We start from the raw sequence: 21,953 nt of genomic DNA on the forward strand, positions 1-21,953 counted from the left end.
TTTTTTAATTACTGGTTGAGTATCTAAATCATCAATGGAAGGCTATTTATAATAAAATATCAAGACGTTACGTGCTTTAACTTTTCTTACGGAAATTCGTAATATACATAAAAAAAAATGATGGATGTGATTTTGGTATTGAAGCAAAGAAAAATGGTACAAACATTATATCTAGGTTAATAATGTCTTCACATGTTAATGTTGTGATTTGTCATTCTAGACGATAGGTTGCTGTAGTGGTTTGTTACCACTCTATCAATAAATCCCTACTGTTAAGGGTTAGTTGTTTGATTCAATTAGTCTTAAATTAGTCTTACCAGGAACTGATTAGTCTATCAATAACTTTTTTCTTGTGAACATAGAGCATATATGCTAAACGGTTTGAAATCTCATATTGAAAAAATAAAATATTCTTCTAATATTTATATAGTAAACTTTGAAATGACTTGGTAATCGACTGAAAAATATGAAAAAAGAGAGGTCTCTAGGTAGGAGAGAAAACAAATTCGAAAAAAAGGGACTACTGGGTTTTTACTGGGTTGACCCGGCGGCCAACGCTACTGGGTTCTGGTGGCAGCAGGGCCTACCGCTGCTGGGTTCTAGTGTCAGTAGGGGCAAACTTTAGTGAGTCCTTCTCACAACTCTGGGCTCACCGCTGCTAGGTCCTGCTGACAACAATACCCAACATAAGTGGGTCCTGCTAGCATCTCTGGGCCCACTGTTGTTGGGTCTTGGTGGAAGCAGGGCCCAACTTTAGTGGGTCCTGCTTCAGCTAGGCCCACCGTTGCTGGGCCTTGCTAGTTACCCAAACCCACTATCATTGAGTCTTGCGGCAATGTCAAGCCTAATAAACTTGGATCTTGGTAGAAGGACCCAACAACTAGGTATCCATCTGGGCCCAACGCTGCTAGACAGCAGGGCCCAACACCATTATGTCATGCTTGGCCAAATGACCCAACAACTGAGTACCCATCTAGGCACAACATTGTTGGGCAGCAGGGCCCAACATTATCGGTCATGCTTGATAAAAGGACCCGGCATCATTGCGTCATGCTTGGTAGAATGACCCAGCAGCTGGATACCCACTTGGGGCCTGCATCATTGGGTCATGTTTAGCAGAACGACCCAACAAGTAGTCACAATCCAAATGCATGTATAATGTGGAACCCTGTTAAGAAAAGTTAGCTTATAGATGGCCATGATCAAAACTTTTGAAAATGAAAACCATCACAAATAGCCATTTTTACCGGTATGAAAATGAAAGATGTAAATAATTACACACTGAAATAATTAATTGATCTAGAGATTTGCTAAAAACTTTACCAGCCATGGATTTTTAAGATGAAAGAGTGGGTGCTAAGGTGGAGATCGAGCCTTTTACCAACATTTCAAAAGTAATTTATTGGGGCAAATGAAAACCTAAGAGACCCATTTATAGTTAAAGTATGCATAATATGGTTTAAAATTCATTCTATTACTTGGGCAAGTCATAGGCCTAGGCCTAGAGACAGAGGAAAGCAAGGGGAAAGTTGCAAAACAAATATCTTTGAAATTTAAACGTAGGCGGCTTCCCTGTTATAAGGGCAAAAAAGCAGTCACAATCCAAATGCATGTATAATGTGGAACCTTATACAGTGTTCGGCAATAATCTTGAATCAGATTTTCGAAAAGATAGAATGTAAACCACATGTTTATATATAGGTGGGGGAATGAGATTATCACAATGGAAGACATGCTCCAAGATAACAAGACTATAAACCATTCCAATCACAACGCCTACACCTGAAGACGAGCAAAAGAAGTATAAATTCACAACAAAGATTGGTCAATTCTTTGAAGAGTTGAAAGTTCAATCAAGAACCAAGATTGACAACCAAAAGTTGGTAAAAATCAAAATATTATTAGCAAAAAAAAAGTGTGCTGAAAATTATTCTCAAGAGTATTTATACCCCAAGTCAAAAACCTTAGTTTCCCTAATGGGTTACATATAAATCCAATTTAAATAATAATAAAACCAAGCTAAAACTAACCCAAACTAATTAAAATAAATAAAATAAACAAGTCTGAAACCCAAACAAGTGTTTCGTTGGTATTGCGGTAGCTGTTGTGGTTGTGGTTTGAAAGAAGTTGTTTTATAAAAAGTACTTTTAGTTGAGGTTGATTTGAAAAAATAGGTGTTTGGTTAAAACTGTAGTTGAAATTGAGGTTGAAGAAAAAGTAGTTTAATGTGTTTGGTTAAGAATGCTTTTGAAATTGAGGTTATAAAATAATTTTAAAAAATATATATTAATATTGATGGTTTTAAATTTAAATATTGTAGAATTAATTACTCCTATTACATCATGAAATAAATAATACTTTATATAAAATATTTTTTATTATTCCATTAAACTATTTATAATTCCATTACGTACAAAATTCATCCGATAAGAACTACAGTTTTCATAATTTTTTGAGCGTGTAATAAAATTAGATAAAATATTATCAGGTATAAAATTGATATTACAGTGTGAGTGAATTTAATTCACTCTATACTAGTTTTTCGGGAAAAAAAATATTGTTCACATCACAGTGTGAGTGAATTTAATTCATTAAGTGAACAGTGCAATTTACTCGTGAACAGTGCACGTGAATTGCACTGTTCATTGTTTCTTAAGTGAACAGTGCAATTCTCTTGCACTGTTCACATGAACATTGTATCAATGTGCATTGTTCATGCTAATTACACTGTTCAGTGAACAATGCAATTAGCATGCACAGTGCGTGAAAAGCAGGAATTCCTTGCTTTTCATTACCTGCGTTTCGGACGCAAAAATCATGTGGAACCCATGAACAGTAAATCACTTTTTTTTCATTACCAAACGGCTGCCAACTGCGTTTTAATTAAAACGCAGCCGCAACCGCGTAGCCAAACGATCTCAAAGAAAGTTTAGTAGCCTAACTAATTTAATAAGACAAGTTCGGTTATTTCCGCAGTCTATCTGGCAGGAGCAAAGACCAACTTCAAACGAATGGTTCTCTCTCATCTGAAAGAATTAAAAGGCATGTCATATACCATTGGAAAGGTATGGAAGTCCAGTTTCCATCCCAACTGAAATCACCTCAAAATTCAACCTGTAGCTCCAGTTATGATAAAACAAGGTAGCGAAAGGTCAAAGTGTCCGAATCTAGTTTTCTTCTCCCAATCCTTGTGTAATGGTCTTGGTTACACCAACAAGCCCCTCTTGAACATGAATAAGATTAATCACGGCTTTCTCATCATTATTTAATATCCTCTTGAAGTCCACCTTAGCCCACGTATCTTGAAGAAGTCTATTGAAAGCCTCTTTGAACCTCTTAACTCTAAGTCTTGTAACTAGACCAACCAGAACCTCCAATGGATCCTTTGCTGCTTGGATCGCATCACCACCAGGATGAGAGCCCCCATAGCAAGCTTAGTAGGAGATTTCTCCTAATTCACAATTCGGTTTTGCCGTTGGGTGCTGGAGAAGCCCTAGTCATAAGGCAGGGGCCATCCAGCTGAGCAAGGCGAATCAACAATGATTTCTTTTTAGATTTAGCCATAAGAAATCAAAGGTCACTGAAGACACATAACAACTTCAGAAAACCTAGCCAGTGAACGTAATCGGAAGTGAAATCCTTCCGGAGAAGGGAGAGTCTCTCTCTCATGTTTCTCTTTGACTAAGAGCTCTTTCTTCATTCTATATGCTTTATTATGTTTTCTTAAATTGCCTATAATGCTTGAAATTACCTTGTGCTAGAACAAGGACATCATACCAACATGGTGCGTAAGGAAATTCGTTTCGCGGCTCATACATTTTGAAAAGAATATGTATTCATATGTTACAGGTGATATGAGTTATGTATGAACAAACATGTTACTCGCTCAATTAGTCGTCCAATCCCTTTTGTAAAGACTTGTAATGAAAAATTGAAATGGGACATGGATGTGTATGTGCGAACATGCAGATATGACATGTATGAATATATGCATGTGGTATTCTTCTTATGAGGATGTTATATTATGAAATTACATGAGGTCAGGATAATGAAAGTACTAGTTGTGTAACTTACCGCTCGACACTCTTGTATGAACTCGTGATGATAACGAGACTAAAAGAGGAATGTGAATTTATGAGTTTGTCAATATGATGTAATGTAAACCTATGAGTATGAAAATATAATATTATGGGCATGTGTATTGAAAATTCATTTTATTGGAATGTTGATTTACGTTATCCTACATGGGTTGCGCCTTCTTAATGAATGGAATGCAATGACAAATATGTAAAATAATATGGTGAAAAACATCAAGAACTTGACGGAAAAAAATCCATCGATTTTGGCCTTGAAAAAGTCGAGTTGTTACAGTGTGAGGTGTTATTTTTATTGCTAACGATTTTCATGCAGGTTTAAAAAAAAAAGAAATGTTTTTTTTGGAAGAAAATATATCAAACTGGTGGTACTATAAGAAAGATGACGTGTCCTTTTATTACTATTAATCATTTTGGTACTAAAAGAATTTTTTCCTATCCCCAGGAATCGGATAATATTATATTATTTTCGATGCTTGTTTTGGAACTATTTACCTTGTTTATTGGAGCTATAGGAATGCCTTTCAATCAATTCAATCAAGAAGAAATGAATTTGGATATATTATCCAAACTGTTAATTCTGTCTTTAAGTCTTTTACATCAAAATCAAAATAAGTCTGTAGATTGGTATGAATTTGTAACAAATTCAACTTTTTCAGTCAGTATAGCTTCTTTTAAATAATGTCTTCTAACAGTGTGCCACAGAAGAAGGGTGAAATCCTAGAAGATGGGCTTTCGAGAATACAATAATAGATGAAATTTATGTTTGGTGAGCTGATGACTAGGATTGAAAAATTAGATACTAGGTCTGATGGGGGACGTAGTAAAAAGGATAGAGAAGCTAAGAAAGGAGGAGAGTGTTGCTGGAAACTCTATAGATGAAGCAGAGGATGATCTTAACCGTAATAGTGGGTTTCGTACACATAGGGGAGAGGTATGAGAATCAGCCAAGAAGGGGACATATTCGACCACATAGGGATTTTGATTATAGAGGGGATTTTGATGATTTGGGTGATGTAGACCAAAATTTAGGTAGTATTAAGTTAAAAACCACAGCCTTTAAGGGCAAAACTAATCTGGAAGCTTACTTAGATTGGGAAAAAAAGGTGGAGATGATTTTTGACATCCATAGGTACTATGAAGAAAAGAAGGTTATGTTAGTTGTAGTGGAGTTTACTGATTATGCCATGGTTTGGTGGGAGAGATTGGTGGTAGAAAGAAGAAGGAATAGAGAAAGACCAGTTAGGACGTGGGAAGAGTTGAAAACAATAATGAAGAAAAGGTATGTTCCTAAAACTATTATAGGAAATTGTTTAATCGTTTACAAATTATTACACATGGTAGTAAGAGTGTGGAGGAGTATCAGAAAGAATTAGAGGTGACTATGATTAGAGCTAATGTTAATGAGATGAGGAAGTTACTATGTCTATGTTTTTTAATGGCTTGAATAGAGACATAACTAATGTTGTGGAGTTGCAATCTTATGTTGAATTGGAAGAGTTAGTGCATTTGGCCATTAAAGTTGAAGGACAGTTGAAAAGGAAGAGTAGTACATGATCTAGAGCTTATTCGAGGTCTTTTTCGGGTTGGAAGATGAGAATTATAGGAGAGAGGGTAGTAAGTCATCGAAGCCCTTGGTGACTTCTAAAGTTGCCGAACCTACCTCCATGAAGAAGCAGGTTCGGCCAATAATAAAAAACTTATGCGAGAAGTCCAACCTAAGCGTAATCGTGATATAAAGTGTTTCAAGTGTCAGGGATGGGGACACTATGCATCAGAGTGTACAATTCGTCGAGTTATGATTCTAAGAAATGATAGAGAGATTGTGTCCACTAGTGAGGAGTCTGATTGTGATAACATGCCACCACTTGATGATGCTAGTGATATAAAGTATGTTGTTGGTGATAAAGTTTTGGGGATTAGAAGGTCACTCAGTGTTCATACTAATGAGGATGATGTGGAGCAACAAAGGAAGAACATCTTCCATACTAGATGTAACATCCCACATCGAAAGAAGAGTGTCTAGAGGCAGGACATATTAAGGCAGTTGGTACCTAACCTTGTAGGACGTGTTTTGGGGCCTGACACGACCAAAAGATTGATGTTTTCTCCCAAGTGTAGGAGTGTTGAAGTAATAAATAACCCGGCAAGACCGGGGTCGAACCACAGGGAGGTTAACTATATAAATTATAAATAATAATAATAATAATGTAAAGAGAGCTTTGAGATGTGATATTGATATAAGGATTAAACAATGATAAAAACAATTGTCAAGGTTAGAGGATCCACTAATGGTATTTCAAACAAGTATAGTATAAACTCTTATTACTCAACTGGAAACCATACACAAAGGAGGTTCCAATCGGATTATAAATTGTTAACATGATTACATTAGTTATCTTATTCGAACAATGCTAATACTTGTAAATGTTGTCAGGTATTCATGATTATAACTTATGTTAACAACAAATCAAGTTCCTTTCGTAGCATAGGTGTCGGTTATACCATACGGTTTGGGCTATGAAAGTGCCAAGTATTTGTTGTACCAAGGTTATACAACATAAATCTAGATTAACCATTTAACAAGCAAAGTATTAAGAGTGAACAAGATAACAAATACAAAACATGTTAGTATCAAATATTAAAGTCCATATTGAGTTTATACTATACTTGTTCTTACACCATTAGTGTAACCTTTTCACCTTGACATAATGAAGAAGAAAAACATAAATAAACAAGATAAGAACATAAATAAGATATAAGTTAACTAAGTAAAGGAAAGGAAATGAAAAGCATAAACAAGAGATTAATATAAACAAAACTTAAGCATTACAAAAATATAGAGAGAGAGCAAGAACATGATCTTGATCTGAAAACCAAGATGCCTAAATACATGGAAAATTCCTCCTTTTATAGGCCAAAATTTGAAACTATTAATTTGATGACTAATTGTTGAGTGGGTGGCCACATCTTGACTTGGTGACAATCCTTATCTTCTTGTCTGAACAAAACGTCCTTGCTAACATCAGAATTTGAATAGATTGTCCTCATGAAAGTTCTAGGAAATTGTCTCAGCTTTCCAACAAAAAATGAATCGGTGCATTTGGACTTCTAGAACTCGAGATATGGGTTGAACAATGAACAATGTCTGGGTTGCAGGACAGATTCTGACTTCTTCGTTGTTGCTAAGATTTGGACTTCCAAATAGCAGAATTGAGTCTTGCATTCCCATAAATGTTTTAGGCCTATGTCTTAACTTTTTAGCCATATAAACCAAATTGAAATCCAAGATCTACAGCTCCAGATATGACCTAATGACTGAACAGTGTTCCAGTTTGGACTGAACCAGCATCTTTTTTCTAAGCTTAACCCTCTCTTTGTCCTCTCAATTTCAGTAGTTAAACTCATCAATCAATCCTTTGATTTATGTGATAGGCCTGCATTTAAGATGAACATTTACCATAAATTTAAGGTATCTTATAGTATCAGACTTGTTATTATAAAACATGCTTTAGTTAAGGAGTTATTGATACTTCAAGTGCAAAATGATGATATAAAACCTTCATAAAAATGCACTTTTAAGTACTAATCACACCCCCCAACCAGCTTATTACTAGTCCCTAGTAATCAAAGCGTTAAAATAGAAAAATAATTTGCAAGTTCCACAAAGCAAGGCATTCATCATTCAACTTCCATTAATCTATCCAAGTAAACAAACTCTCATTAAATTTATATATATATGCTCAATACCTCTTAAACAAAATATTAATAAACCTTTCATTTTATGTGCTCAACGTATGAAAACATAGATGATGGGGCTTTTATTGGAAGAAAACAATATTATGTTCTAATGTTTAAGGTTAACTTCCTTGGTTTGGGATTATTATTTTTTTTATAATATATATACATATAACTTAAAACACAATGCATCTTTAACCCATGTAACGAGCTTTAGGCTAATGACTCCCAAACCAGTTGGTCTTAGGGCATTAGGTGTTGAGACACCTCTACGAGCTTAGTAACTTGTGTTGCAGATACTGATATGTAGATAGTGCAATGTTTGATTCCCTTAAGCTTTTCTCCTTAACCCATGTAACAAGCGTTGGGCCAATAGCTCCCAAGTCAGTTGACTTTAGGGTATTAGGTGTTAAAACACCCCTTCGGGCTTAATTGCTTAGGTTAGGGAGGCTACGAAACCAAACTTATCTATGTTTTTATTATCATCAATTTTTTTATTTTTTATTTTTGCAAATTATATACTATCCCTTTCCCTTAGTTGTTACCTTTAACAAAAGAACATAAATAATGTAATAATCCAATGTGCAACCCACAATCATATGTTAAAGTGTGTGTGTGAAAATGAAGGTTTAAGAATACTTGTTAAATGAGTATATGAGCAGAATCAAGTGATAACAATGCGAGAGTTTTTAAACCTGAATATTTCAAGAAGTATTCTGATAAACCTTGATAAGAATATTTACTAAGATGCGTCTCAAGAGTCAATAAAATTTCTCCTTACTCTGCCATCCTAATAATAGTTTTGTCAAATGGTTTTAATAATAGCAAAAATAGTTAGTAAGTTTGTTTTTTTTTTTTAATGTCAACTACTACCCTCTCCCCCCAACCAGAACGAGACATTGTCCTCAATGTCATAAGGTAGAAAGATAGAATATAGAAGACATCACCTGAAATAGCGAACACTGACAAACCTGAAACACACTTAAACAAATATAAGAAAACAAAATAATATGCTATTAATAAAACCAAAAGACACAAGGTTTCACAAACGAAGGCTCAAATCCAATCTAAGCTTTTTACGGCTTTCCTTAGTTGACCAATTTATGCGACTCATAGAGGGATCAATTACAGGGATTAAAGATTGTAGTTGGTCAATCAATTGTTCAGCAGTAGCAACAGAGTTTACGATTTGTCGTGCCGAATATGTAAGAAATTCCTGTTCCACAGCTTGATCAAGAAAAGACAAGAAATTATCATAAAAACCATTAACATTTAATAGACCTATGGGTTTATGGTGAATGTGCAGTTGGGCCCAAGAGAAAATATGAAAGATCTCTTCCAATGTGCCCAGACCACCTAGTAAAGCAATGAAGGCATCAGCATGGTTAAACATTGCATTCAGTCGATCAGACATTGTGGGGACCTGTAGTTCCTCTCCAATTGTTTTGCCAATGATGTCCCCTTTTGCTAAAGCTTTGGGGATGACCCCCAAAACTTGACTGCCTCCTAAAAATGCAGCTATTGACACAACCCCCATTAACCCAAGGCTGCCTCCCCCATACACTAAATGAATCTTTCTCTCGGCTAGTACCTGACCAAGATGATTTGCTGATTCTAAAAACTCCTTTTCTTTCCCATGACTGGATCCACCGAAAACACAAATATTTCTTATATGATGACTTGAGGAACCTGCCATTTCTACACACTTATATATCTATTGAATGTATGGGATGAGTAGAAATGAAGGGAAGGAAGAGAAGATTTTATAGATGAGAAATTAAAAATGCAATCATACCACCTATATGTAGGCCAGCTGGAGTCTCACTCTCTCTCTCTCTCTTTATTTATTTTGAAAAAGCATGTGTGACACGACCAAAAGATTGATGTCTTCTCCCAAGTGCAGGAGTATCAAAGTAATAAATAACCCGGCAAGACCGGGGTCGAACCACATGGAGGTTAACTATAAAAATTATAAATAATAAGAACAACAACAACAACAACAACAACAACAACAAGTTAAAGAGAGCTTTGAGATGTGATATTGATGTAAGGATTAAACAAGGATAAAATAATTGTCAAGGTTAGAGGATCCACTAATGGTATTTCAAACAAGTATAGTATAAACTCTTTTTATTACTCAACTGAAAACCACACATAAAGGAGGTTCCAATCGGATTATAAATTGTTAACATGATTACATTAGTTATCTTATTCGAATAATGCTAATACTTGTAAATGTTGTCAGGCATTCATGATTATAACTTATGTTAACAACAAATCAAGTTCCTTTCATAGCATAGGTGTCGGTTATACCATACGGTTGGGCTATGAAAGTGTCAAGTATTTGTTGTACCAAGGGTTCTACAACATAAATCTAGATTAACCATTTAACAAGCAAAATATTAAAAGTGAACAAGATAACAAATATAAAACATGTTAGTATCAAACATTAAGGTCCATGTTGAGTTTATATTATTCTTATTCTTATACCATTAGTGTAACCTTTTCACCTTGACATGATAAACTTAGCTAAACATAATGAAAAAGAAAAATATAAATAAACAAGGAAAGGAAATGAAAAGCATAAGCAAGAGATTAATATAAGCAAAACTTAAGCATTACAAAATATAAAGAGAGAGCAAGAGCATGATCTTGATCTGAAAACCAAGATGCCTAAATACATGGCAAATGCCTCCTTTTACAGGCTAAAATTCAGAACTATTGATTTGTTGACTAATTGTTGAGTGGGTGGCCACATCTTGACTTGGTGACAATCCTTATCTTCTTGTCTGCCAACAACGTCATTGATAACATCATAATTTGAATAGACTTAAATCATGAAAGTTCTAGGAAATTGTCTCATCTTTCCAGAAAAAAAAGTTGAGGTCATTTGGACTTTTAGAACTCGAGATATGGGCTGAACACTGAACAGTGTTTGGGCTGCAGGATAGATTCGGACTTCTCCGTTGTTGCTACAATTTGGACTTGAAAACTACCTTTTTAAATCTTAGACTCCGCATGAAAGTTTTAGGCCTATGTCTTAGCTTTCCATCCATATAAGGCAGACCTAAATCCAAGATCTACAGTTCCAAATATGACCCAATGACCGAACAGTGTTCCAGTTTGGACTGAACCAGCATCTCTTTTCTAAGTTTGGCCCTCTCTTTGTCCTTTCAATTTCCGTACTTAAACTCATCAATCAATCCTTTTATTCATGTGATAGGCCTGCATTTAAGATGAATATTTACCATAAATTAAAGGTATCTTATGGTATCAGACTTGTTATTATAAAACATGTTTTAGTTAATGAGTTATTGATACTTCAAGTGCAAAATGATGATATAAAACCTTGATAAAAATGCACTTTTAAGTACTAATCAATGTGTATGTATAGGTAGTTGTGATTGTGGCTCACATCTTCCCTTGGTTTTACGTCCAAGAACGGCTTAAACGCCCTCTATAGGTCGGGGATAGGCTTCCTATCCAGTTTTCTTAAAAACTAGCAAACATGGTCTTTTTTAGTCAGATTCCCAAGACTATGTCGAGCATGTTCTTTATGGAATTGTGGCTATAAATCATGAATTGCACGATGCACATCTCCACTAGGATGCGTCTCAAGAGTCAATAGAAGATTATCTAAAGACCCCTTACTCAGGCCATCCTTAATGAATTGTATTTTATCTTCACGGTTTATAGATACCATTCCTAAAGAACGACATTGTGCATTACAAGTCCATCTGGCACATCGGTGACAGACTTTCAGTCGTTTTGCACGACGTTTCTTTGCAAAATTGCTTTTACCTGTCCTAGGCATGTATGAAATGAAAGAATTAGAGGACTCACCTGATAATCGAACCTTTACTTCAATTAGCCAACGAATATCTTCAGGAATTCCATGATTCATTAACAACCTCAATCTTCCACACCTAGCATGGTAAATTTTTGCAATCGCATTTGGAGGCAAAACGGGAAAATACTTTTTTAATTTTTCAAGAGTGGTGTCCATTTTCAAATGAGAATTGGAGAAGAGATTCAAAGATGGGCGAAAGAGCAAAGAATTGCACAAATATATACAGATATCAGTTATTATGGGAAACTGAAAGAACCGACTTAAGTCACGGAGTACCGTTATCCGCCATTTGATCGAGGTGAGAGAGACTAGCAAAACAAAAGTTACACCAAAACGAAACACAAAACAATGTGAGAAAAAGAATCAATCTTTATATACAAGATCACTCAATTCAATAGAGTCATTTTCAACTGAAAAATTGTCAAAGTAAACTTTCAAACGATGTCCATTTACCTTGAAATCATTGTCATTCTTTGGATTCTCGATATCACAGACCCCATATGGATACACATGTTTCACAATAAAAGGATCGCTCCATCTTGATCTTAGTTTTCCAGGAAATAAATGGAGTCGAGAATTATAAAGCAAGACTTTTTGACCAAAATTGAATGTTTTTCTCAGTATTTTCTTGTCATGAAACTCTTTGATTCTTGCTTTATGAATTCTTGAATTTTTATATGCATCATTTCTTATTTCATCAAGCTCATTTATTTGTAATTTTCGCAGCTGACTAGCATCATCAAGGTTAGAATTGAAAGCTTTAATAGCCCAATAAGCTTTATGTTCCAGTTCCACAGGTAAGTGACAAGGTTTTCCATAGACTAGTCTATAAGGTGACATACCTAATGATGTTTTATAAGCAATTTGATAAGCCCAAAGTGCATCATTAAGTCTTAAAGACCAGTCTTTTCTATTAGGGTTCACTGTTTTCTCCAAGATCTGTTTGATCTCCCTATTAGCAAGCTCTACATTTCCACTTGTCTGAGGGTGATAAGGGGTGACAACTTTGTGTGTGATTCCATATTTCTTCATTAAAGACTCAAATGACTTGTTGGAGAAATGTGTTCCACCATCACTTATGATGGCTCGAGGGATTCCAAATCGACTCAAAATATTTTCTTTCAAAAACTTTATCACTGTTTTGTGGTCATTCAAAGAACTTGTAGCCTCGTGTCTTAGCTTTCCAACGAGATCAATCTCGCTTCAAATGGATTTCTATAACTCTAGGTATAGTTAAAAATCTGAAGAGAGGTCGAACAGTAATAGTTGGACAGTAACAGTCCAATGTTTGTTGATGAGCAATTTTTACTATATTGGGGGCCGAACTGGGTTCTCCTTCCTCAGAGAACTTGTAACCTCGTGTCTTAGCTTTCCAACGAGATCAATCTCGCTTGAAATGGAGTTCTATAACTCTAGATATAGTTAAAAATCGGAAGAGAGGTCAGACAGTAACAGTTGGACAGTAACAGTCCAATGTTCGTTGATGAGCAATTTTGACTGTCTTGGGGGCAGAACTGGGTTCTCCTTCCTCAGAGAACTTGTAGCCTCGTGTCTTAACTTTCCAACGAGATCAATCTCGCTAGAAATGGAGTTCTATAACTCTAGATATAGTTACAAATATGAAGAGAGGTCGGACAATAACAGTCCAATGTTCGTTGATGAGCAATTTTGACTGTCTTGGGGGCAGAACTAGGTTCTCCTTCCTTTAGAGAACTTGTAACCTCGTGTCATAAATTTCCAACGAGACCAATCTCGTTTGAAACAGAGTTCTATAACTGTAGATATAGTTAAAAATCTAAGGAGAGGTCAGATAGTAACAGTCCAATGTATAGACAGTAACAGTTGGACAGTAACAGTTCAAGATTTAAACAGTAACAATTCAAATATAAAGAAAAAAATAATAACTATGGTTGAACAAAGAATGACAATATTAATAGGAGTAATGAGAAAAACGTAAAATATAAAGAAATGACGGAAAGAAAGACTTATTGGTTGTTGATATGGTTATTATAAAACATATCATTGAGTGAGGAAAATTTATGAGATAAACCTGTGATTTGCAGGAGGGACCACAGGCGTTGTGCAACAACAGCAGTAGGGAGCACGATTAGAGCTTCTATTGCAGGTAGGTGAATCGCACCAATACTTTCTAGTTAACTTTCATGATTTAATATGTTACCAATACGAAATGAGAATTACCGAATGTTGGATATTAGGTGAAAGGAGGAAAATTTGCGTAATGATGTTGATATTTTGGATAATATTCTGAATGTATGTGTATTCAAGGTGAAACGTTGTTGGGTGAATTGTCAAGTGATGAAATTATCACTGACAAAGGAAATATAAGAAGTGTGATTCGGGGCATGAACTAACATACATTTAGTGTATGTTAGGATCCCGGGTAAGGGGATCACCAAGTATTGGCTAGCATACATTTAGTGTATGTTAGGATCCCGGGTAAGGGGATCACCATGTTTGGACTAGCATACATTTAGTGTATGTTAGGATCCCGGATAAGGGGGATGAATTATGTATTGGCCAGCATACATTTAGTGTATGTTAGGATCCCGGGTAAGGGGATCAAGATGTATTGACTAGCATACATTTAATGTATGTTAGGATCCCGGGTAAGGGGATCACCATGTATTGGCTAGCATACATTTAGTATATGTTAGGATCCCGGGTAAGGGGATCGCCTTGCATCGACTCCTACGGGGTGATGATGATACTAGTGAAATTGATATTGGTAATGTGTTAAGCAGAAATAATCATGATTGGTCTTATAAAATCTGGAATGGAGGTTGATAATGGGAGGGGAAACAATTTTTAGTAGTTGAACAAGAAAGGGATTCTAATGAAAACCAGAAGGGAGAAGTGAACAAAATATGAATGTATGTTGCCCTTTTTGAATTGTTAGATATTTGTGTTGTTATATTTATTATGATATTTATGTTTTCAATAATATATATTTTGTTTCAGGACCATCGCATGCACGATAGGAGTAGTTCCTAGCATATGTCCACCTCTTGTAATCTAGGTTCTAGGGAGTATACCATTGTATTTTTTGTAAACATGGAAATGTTTGTATAACTTAATTTGTATAATTAATATTTAATCTTGATTAAATGAACTTAACTTTGTAGTTCATATAACCATGTTCATGTATACGTATTTATATTTTTATCCATCCATAATGATATTTGTTATATAATGTATATTATAAATATTGTGGTTGATATGTATGATGATGTTTGTGCGATTGAGACCCAGGATGATTGGGTTGGGATTGAATTAGGAGATGCAGGTTATTAGAAGTGTAAATAGGTTAAATGTCGATAACTTGGGACCTTCCAGTATAGGGGAGACTCTGTCGAAATTTCAGTATACTTTAATATGAACTCCATATATATATATATATATATATATATATATTAATTACTCTGTTTTTCGGTTGACATTAGATTGTTGTCTTTATCCTGGAACGGGGGATGTTACAATATCTCTCTTTTGCATAATTTAGCATTTTTTTTAAATACTATGTTTAGCATAAAAATAAAAAATAAAAAATAAAAAAATCATTTTTCATGATTTAGCTTTGTAAAAAAAAGTATTGTTTAGCATTGGGCTTGATAACAAGCTTATCAAGCTCGTACAGGTTATACCTATGTTGTACTATTTCGACAAAAGTTTCTTTTAAGAATTTAATGTCAATATCTTTGACAAATCTCCTATTTTTAAAGATTGATGTTATTTTCTGACGTGTCTAGGAATCCATGTTAAATTTTTCAGAAAAATAATTAGAGATAAAATAAATAAAAATAAAAAAGGCTAAAAAATAATGAAGGTAATTGATTGCAATCAAGAAGACAAATTTAGGAGAAAACAAATGGTAAAGGAAACCTTTCACAAGAAAGGATGTTTTAAGCGTGACATTGTTCCTCCCTTAAACATATAAGTAACCCCTTATCTGAATCTATGGAACCAGTGCATTCTTAGGATCCCTAGTTTCCTTTAATTACTAGGTGGTGACTTTGAGTTTTTATGATAGTTATTTTGGCCCCTGTCCGCGACGTCTACTGAGGTGCGACAATGACAAATGGGATCAAATTCATTATCCAACATATTTGACACTTCTTAAGACATAGCATTGTGAAGTTCAAGATGATTAAATAGAATAATATTTTCTATTGTCATATCTTAACGTTCAATCCAATGAACATTTTAGGTTTGTCACCATCCAACATAAAAGGTGATAGTGGAATATTCTCTACTGAAGTAGTACTTGTCAAAGCAATATTATTGCATTAACCATATCTTGTTTTGAGGTTATGATATTTTTTCTAAAATAATAACCAAACATCTATGATTAAAATTTGGCTATAAACATGCTAAACATAAAAATATGCTGAGACAAATTAAGATTTTAACAATTAAAATAATTTTCTAATAATTTAGCATGTAAAGTTATAACAATGTCAAGTTTGTAATTTAGTTTTTTATAAACAATATTATCACAAATATAAATAAAAAAATTAGATAATACAAATAGATTTGACATACGTACAAACACAAAAAAAAAACACACACAAACATGTTTTTGTTTTAAGATTGTAGGATATTTAAAAGATTGCAATTGTTTAGTTTAAATTGTGTATAATTTTGTAAATCAAAATAAAAGTAATTAAACTTGCAACAAATTTAAAACAAAATCTTATGCATATCATATAATACTCAAAGCTGCAATTGAATCAAACAAGATCTTAGCATGCATACTAACACATACAACAACAATTATTATACACAAACTAAAAGTAGTGTAAATATATGATATTTATTTGTTAATGATATGTAGATGAAGAAATGAAGATCCTAGCATGTATACTGACACATACAACAACAATTACTATACTTAAACTAAAAGTAGTGTAAATATACAATACTTATTTGTTGAAGATATCTTGACAAAGAAAGGAAGATTTTGTTGCCATTGACAATTATCTTGTCAATGATTGTCACTTGATGCAAATAATCTTCTTGTAAAATGGATTCCAACAACTTCGCTTTTAATGGACGCACTTCATTTGAAAGTCTACAAATAAACAAAATAATTAAACTCAATATCTCTTTACAAAGTATTTTTGTATAAGAATATTTTCCAACAAAGTGGTAGCCCTAAAAGTAAGTAGACCTCATATGTAATTAATTTGACTTCAAATATGTTAATTAATCATATTTTCTTAGAAACAAATTTCAAATCAAATATGTTAATTAATCATATTTTCTTAGAAACAAATTTCAAACACTAGATTCTTATATCATAACAAAAATTAAGGTTTAAGGGTATCATATTTTATGACAAGGTAAAAAATTAGTGCTAATTCTCTATACAAAAGTTAGTTGGAAAAAAATTCATTTTAAATACATAAGATTTTAAGGTCATTCCATTTTATAAACCTTAAAAGATAGATTACATAGAGAGGGAGAGTGATAAAACCAACAATCCTCTATGAAATAAATACATAAGTAATATAAAATTTAGAATAAATAACTCACAACAATCACACACACACTTATAGTATATCTTAGAAATTATAATGTTCACGAGCTAGTCAGTACCTGCTCGTTTTATTACAATACATTCATTCAGCAACATTCATAAAGAGCTCAACGTAAGAATTCAACCCCATTATTCACACATAGGCACTTGCTCAACATATAATAAAGTGACATAGTCTTTTAAACTTAGTGGGATTGTGTAGGCGTCGTCATCGTCCCCATACATGACATCGGTAACTCGAACAAGGTTAACAATATGTTGAAGGAGAAGCATTGGAGCATTAGTTGGCCTCATGCAATCTTCATTGATGTCCTTCCATCCATTTGCGACCATATTTTGTATCTCTTCAATTGCTTTCTTCTCCGATGCATCATATTGTTTCATGTAGCATTCAACACCGGATGCACAGTCTCCCCTCTTTTGTTCATCCTTCAAACAAATATAGGATTATAATGGTTAAAAAAGAAACTTAGCATGACAAATTCAAAACACAAAAAAAAAAGAAAAAAAAGAAAAGAATATTCATGATCAGTAGAGCCCAGGTTCAATCTGTTGGGTTCTATGAACAAATGTAATGGTGGAACTGAAATGCATGTGTTCACCCTTTAAATTGTGTGATTCTATTGGGTTCTATGAACAAATATAATGCTGCAACTGAAATACACGTCTTCATGCTAAAAGCACTAACTTCTTAAGTTTAGAATTTGTGAATACTTTTCAAAACAGGTTCTATATTTATATGGTAAATGAGAATTCAATTATCAATACATCAAAATAACTTTTCAAAATTAGGGATTTAAATATCATACCTCATGGCCCGCTATGTCATTCATTAAACGACCGATCATCTTTCCAGCTTTAATAATTTTTGGATTACTGTTTAGCCATTCATACTCCTCCCGCCCTGCAACTTCATCCATTTCAACGAAGGATGCTGCTGTAGTTACCCCATAACTACTTGTGGCTAATCCATTGCGCACATACTCATCAAATGTTGGGACATGGCCTTCATCTGCCCACTGCGCCTCCACTTGGTAGGCTCTCGCCAATTCTTTGAACTAATAGCATACAAATAAAAAAGAATGTATGAGCCTGGAATATCTCAATTAATAGAGACTATAGCAATGTATTATGCTAGAAATAGAGAAGGAATGCATGAGCCTAGAGAAGTATTCTTACTGCCTCCTTCAAGTAATATGAGGCATAGGATCGTCCTTGCTTTCCCATATCACTCTCAGTTTCACTGAAAAGATTCAGAAGAGCTCTGTAAAGAACTTTCAAGTACTCGGCAGGTAGTTGATCGATGGCATCCATGCAGCATCTGAAATTGAGACAGAAAATCACATATCATTTCTTGAACATCTTTGTACGATCTAGTATCAACTTCAAGTGGCTATCGAGTGCAGGTTCCTCTGGTCAATAAACTCTAATAAGAAAAAAGTTCATAAACTTGCTTGGAATACGGTGGTGAGAGAAAAAGATAGAGGAGGGCTAGGAATAAGATTAGGTACTGAAAATAATAAAGCCTTTCTGTTTAGTTGACTTTGGAGATTAGGGTTAGGAAACCAAAATGTCTGGGAAGATTTCATCAACAACAAGTATAAACCGTGTTCAGAATGGTATGCTTTGGTCTATCTTCTACTTTGTCATTTGTTTTCTCCACTATTCACTCTGTTGATCGACCATTTTTTGTTTTGAAAGATAGCTTCAGATTTAAAATAGGGATGGGTAACAGAATTTAGTTTTGGAATGATATTTACGTTGGTGACAAGCCTCTTTCTGAATTCTATCCCTAGTTGTTTCAGCTCAACAACTTGCTACTAACAAATACTATGGGGTTTTGAGATGATAGTTTCTGGCATTGAAACCTAATATGAAATTAATGTTTTAGAAACAATAAAAATAATCACCTCTAGAGTATGATGAAAGCTATTAATCTCATTAACCTTCATAGATATAAAGAAAATAAAAAAAATATGTAGTTTAGATGGTAAAGGACACGACACTATTAAGCTATGTTATGTTATCCTTTATAGACTCATTTACCTGGATTTAAAGACATACAATATTGATATTTGGAAGGGTGTTTCCCCTTCAAAAACTGAGTTTATTCTTTGATTAGCTATGCATAACAGGTTATGCACTCGCTTCTTTTTTATTACAAGAAAAATTATAATGATGTATGAAGATATATGTCGATTTTGTATTTCTGAGTCAGAAACTACAACGTACATCCTTTTTCGTTGTTTGGTGTCTTGGAAATTTTGGAATAAAATAGTTAGTTGGTAGGGTGTTTCATGATGCATACCCCTTACCTTGGACGATTTGTTTCATCAATGGCAAAGATTGATTAAAGAAAAGTTTAAGCAAAAAGTTTGACAAGGACTATTCGATGGAATAATTTAGATTTTCTAGCATATATACTAGCTAGGGACAAATTCATATTTGATGTAATTATACTGGATTGAGAATATATATATATATATATATATATCTGTGTGTGTGTGTGTGTGTTTTCACAATTCTGTATCTTGGATTCATTCTTAGCTTAATATAATTTTTCGGGATTCATAAAAAAGAAGAAGATTATGAGATAACAAGAAACAAACCTTTCAATTGCATTGGTAAAATGTTGTATTTCTTCAAAAGATGCATATGCATCATATGTATCATCTAGCAGTGATACAAATTTTGTATATTTCGTGACCACCATCCGCGAGAAAGCATATTGAGGCTCGAAATGGATTGCATTTACCCAGAAATAGATCTCTACAATTCTATCTCTTGCATATGGAAACTCCTCAGCAAAATTTAAATCATTCCACCACCTAAAATGTAAATAGCAACTGAGTAAAGAAATTCCAATAGAAACTTAGTTTGGTATTTCTCTCTAACTTGAACAAAAAATTACCTCGAGAGAATGGATAGCTCTTGTCGGTGCAGTAACTGAACTCGATTGAAATCTATCTTGGCAAACTTGAGTAGAGTGTCCATGTGAGACTCATCTTCTTCGTAGAAAGAGATGTATTTTCTAGCCTCTATTCTTGGTATACCTTTGTGAAAGGGCCGGATCAAAGCATTCCTAATATGGTCTGCTAGACGTGGGCTTGATTGCATAGCCGAAGACTCCAGGTTTGCCTTTGTGAAAACTAGGGCATCATCCAGTATCTGTTCACCATGCACACTTAAAAACGAAGCTTCATACAAGCTCAGGATGCCTTTAACATCGTTGATGATTGTTTTCTTAAACTCTCCATTGGTGTCCTTGAACTTGTCGAACACAACTGATTCATGAAAGAATAATTTTACTGTTCTAGTCATTTTTTTAATAATACCATAGATTACTTCTTGTCAATGAAAGAAAGATTTAGCAGAGTTTAAAGTACTGTCCAAGAATTAATTTTTCCTCTGGAATTAATTAATGCTCTCATAGTGTCAAAGAATTAATTTTGGAGATGTTAAGTAAGGTTTGAAAGGCTATGAAGTACTGGAAGCATGCGCTCACCACAAGGCATTTTGAATCCATGCTGTCTCAATACTCGAAATAGAAGTGACAGAGTGTAGAGATCAAAGTCATGCTTCTCAAGAAGATGAGGAAGGTCATCAAAAATTTCTTTCAGGCTGTTTTCAATCTCGTCGTCAAAATGATATGACACACCAAGCCGACATAACAGATTAATGAATTCAATATGTTCCACTGTATCCTTTTTGGATGCCATCAGCATGTCCTTCATATTTTCCTTCAACTCTTCTACTTGTCGGCTGTATGACTCGAATTCCTGCAGTTAAATATTCAGTTAATATAAATTGATAGCACTGAGTAATCCTTAACGTGTTTTTGTTTTTTCTCTACTCTATTGATAATGTTTTTGTCTCTGTTTAAAGTAAAAGTAATCAACAGCTAGACAAAAGTACAACATATGATCAGAGGTGTGGCAACAAAAGATACATATGATTTATCATTAAAAAAAGCGAGAGAAGTGAGATATGATTAAAAAAAATAAAAAAACAACTATGAAACATCAGATTATAATCTTAGTGCAGAATTGGATGTTAGATCCCACTAATCTAAAAGCTTTTTTTAATAATTTTTTTTTTGTCTTGATACTTAAAATCATTAAAAGAAGAATACACTGTTATACACACAGAAGAGAAGTAGTATACCGTTTGTGGGAAGGAAAACGAAGCGAAGCTACAACCCCACACGCTTGGTGGGAAATTTGCCTCTGGACGAGAATGGTTTTGTTGATTGGTGTTTGCTGTTAAACGAAGAGTTGTTATGGTTTCCATTTTCTTGAATGAAATAGAGACTTTGATGCTCGAGCACCTAAATCATCATAAAGCAAGGCTATTTATAGGGAAATTGCATGACGTTTTTTACTATACCTTTTCCCATTTCACCATAACAACTCTTCCACTGGTCAAAACAAAAATTCTTTGGATTAATCATTGGTGAGTGCAAGTTTATCTCTAGACATTCAAGTTTATCTCTAGACATTCATGTTAATAAAAATAAATATTGTTTTAATGAAGAAAGTAGAACTACAGAAACTTTCTCATATTACCCAACCAATTCTGTTTCAATATTACAAAAGATAAAAGACATTTGTAAATCTCTATCCAGTATTTGATTTAAAATCATGTTATTTTCTTCTTTATATTTTTCTAAATCTCTTTCACGTTATATTTTATACGAGAATTTGATTTAGGATTG

At 34.0% G+C, this 21,953-nt stretch overlaps 1 protein-coding gene across 1 annotated transcript; it reads right to left on the reverse strand.

Annotated features, from left to right (window-relative positions):
* Window positions 1–17,227: 17,227 nt before the first annotated feature.
* LOC18108267 (probable terpene synthase 6) lies at window positions 17,228–21,551 on the reverse strand. Its single transcript, XM_024591255.2, has 7 exons — window positions 21,404–21,551; window positions 20,745–21,018; window positions 20,151–20,523; window positions 19,849–20,067; window positions 18,419–18,560; window positions 18,049–18,297; window positions 17,228–17,668 (listed from the first exon to the last, which is right to left on the reverse strand). Exons 1-7 carry the CDS (start codon window positions 21,527–21,529, stop codon window positions 17,369–17,371), a joined length of 1,683 nt encoding a protein of 560 aa, XP_024447023.1. The 5' UTR covers window positions 21,530–21,551; the 3' UTR covers window positions 17,228–17,368.
* Between the last annotated feature and the right edge of the window lie 402 nt (window positions 21,552–21,953).

Source organism: Populus trichocarpa, chromosome 19, assembly GCF_000002775.5.
Source record: "Populus trichocarpa isolate Nisqually-1 chromosome 19, P.trichocarpa_v4.1, whole genome shotgun sequence".
Classification (NCBI taxonomy): Eukaryota; Viridiplantae; Streptophyta; class Magnoliopsida; order Malpighiales; family Salicaceae; genus Populus; species Populus trichocarpa.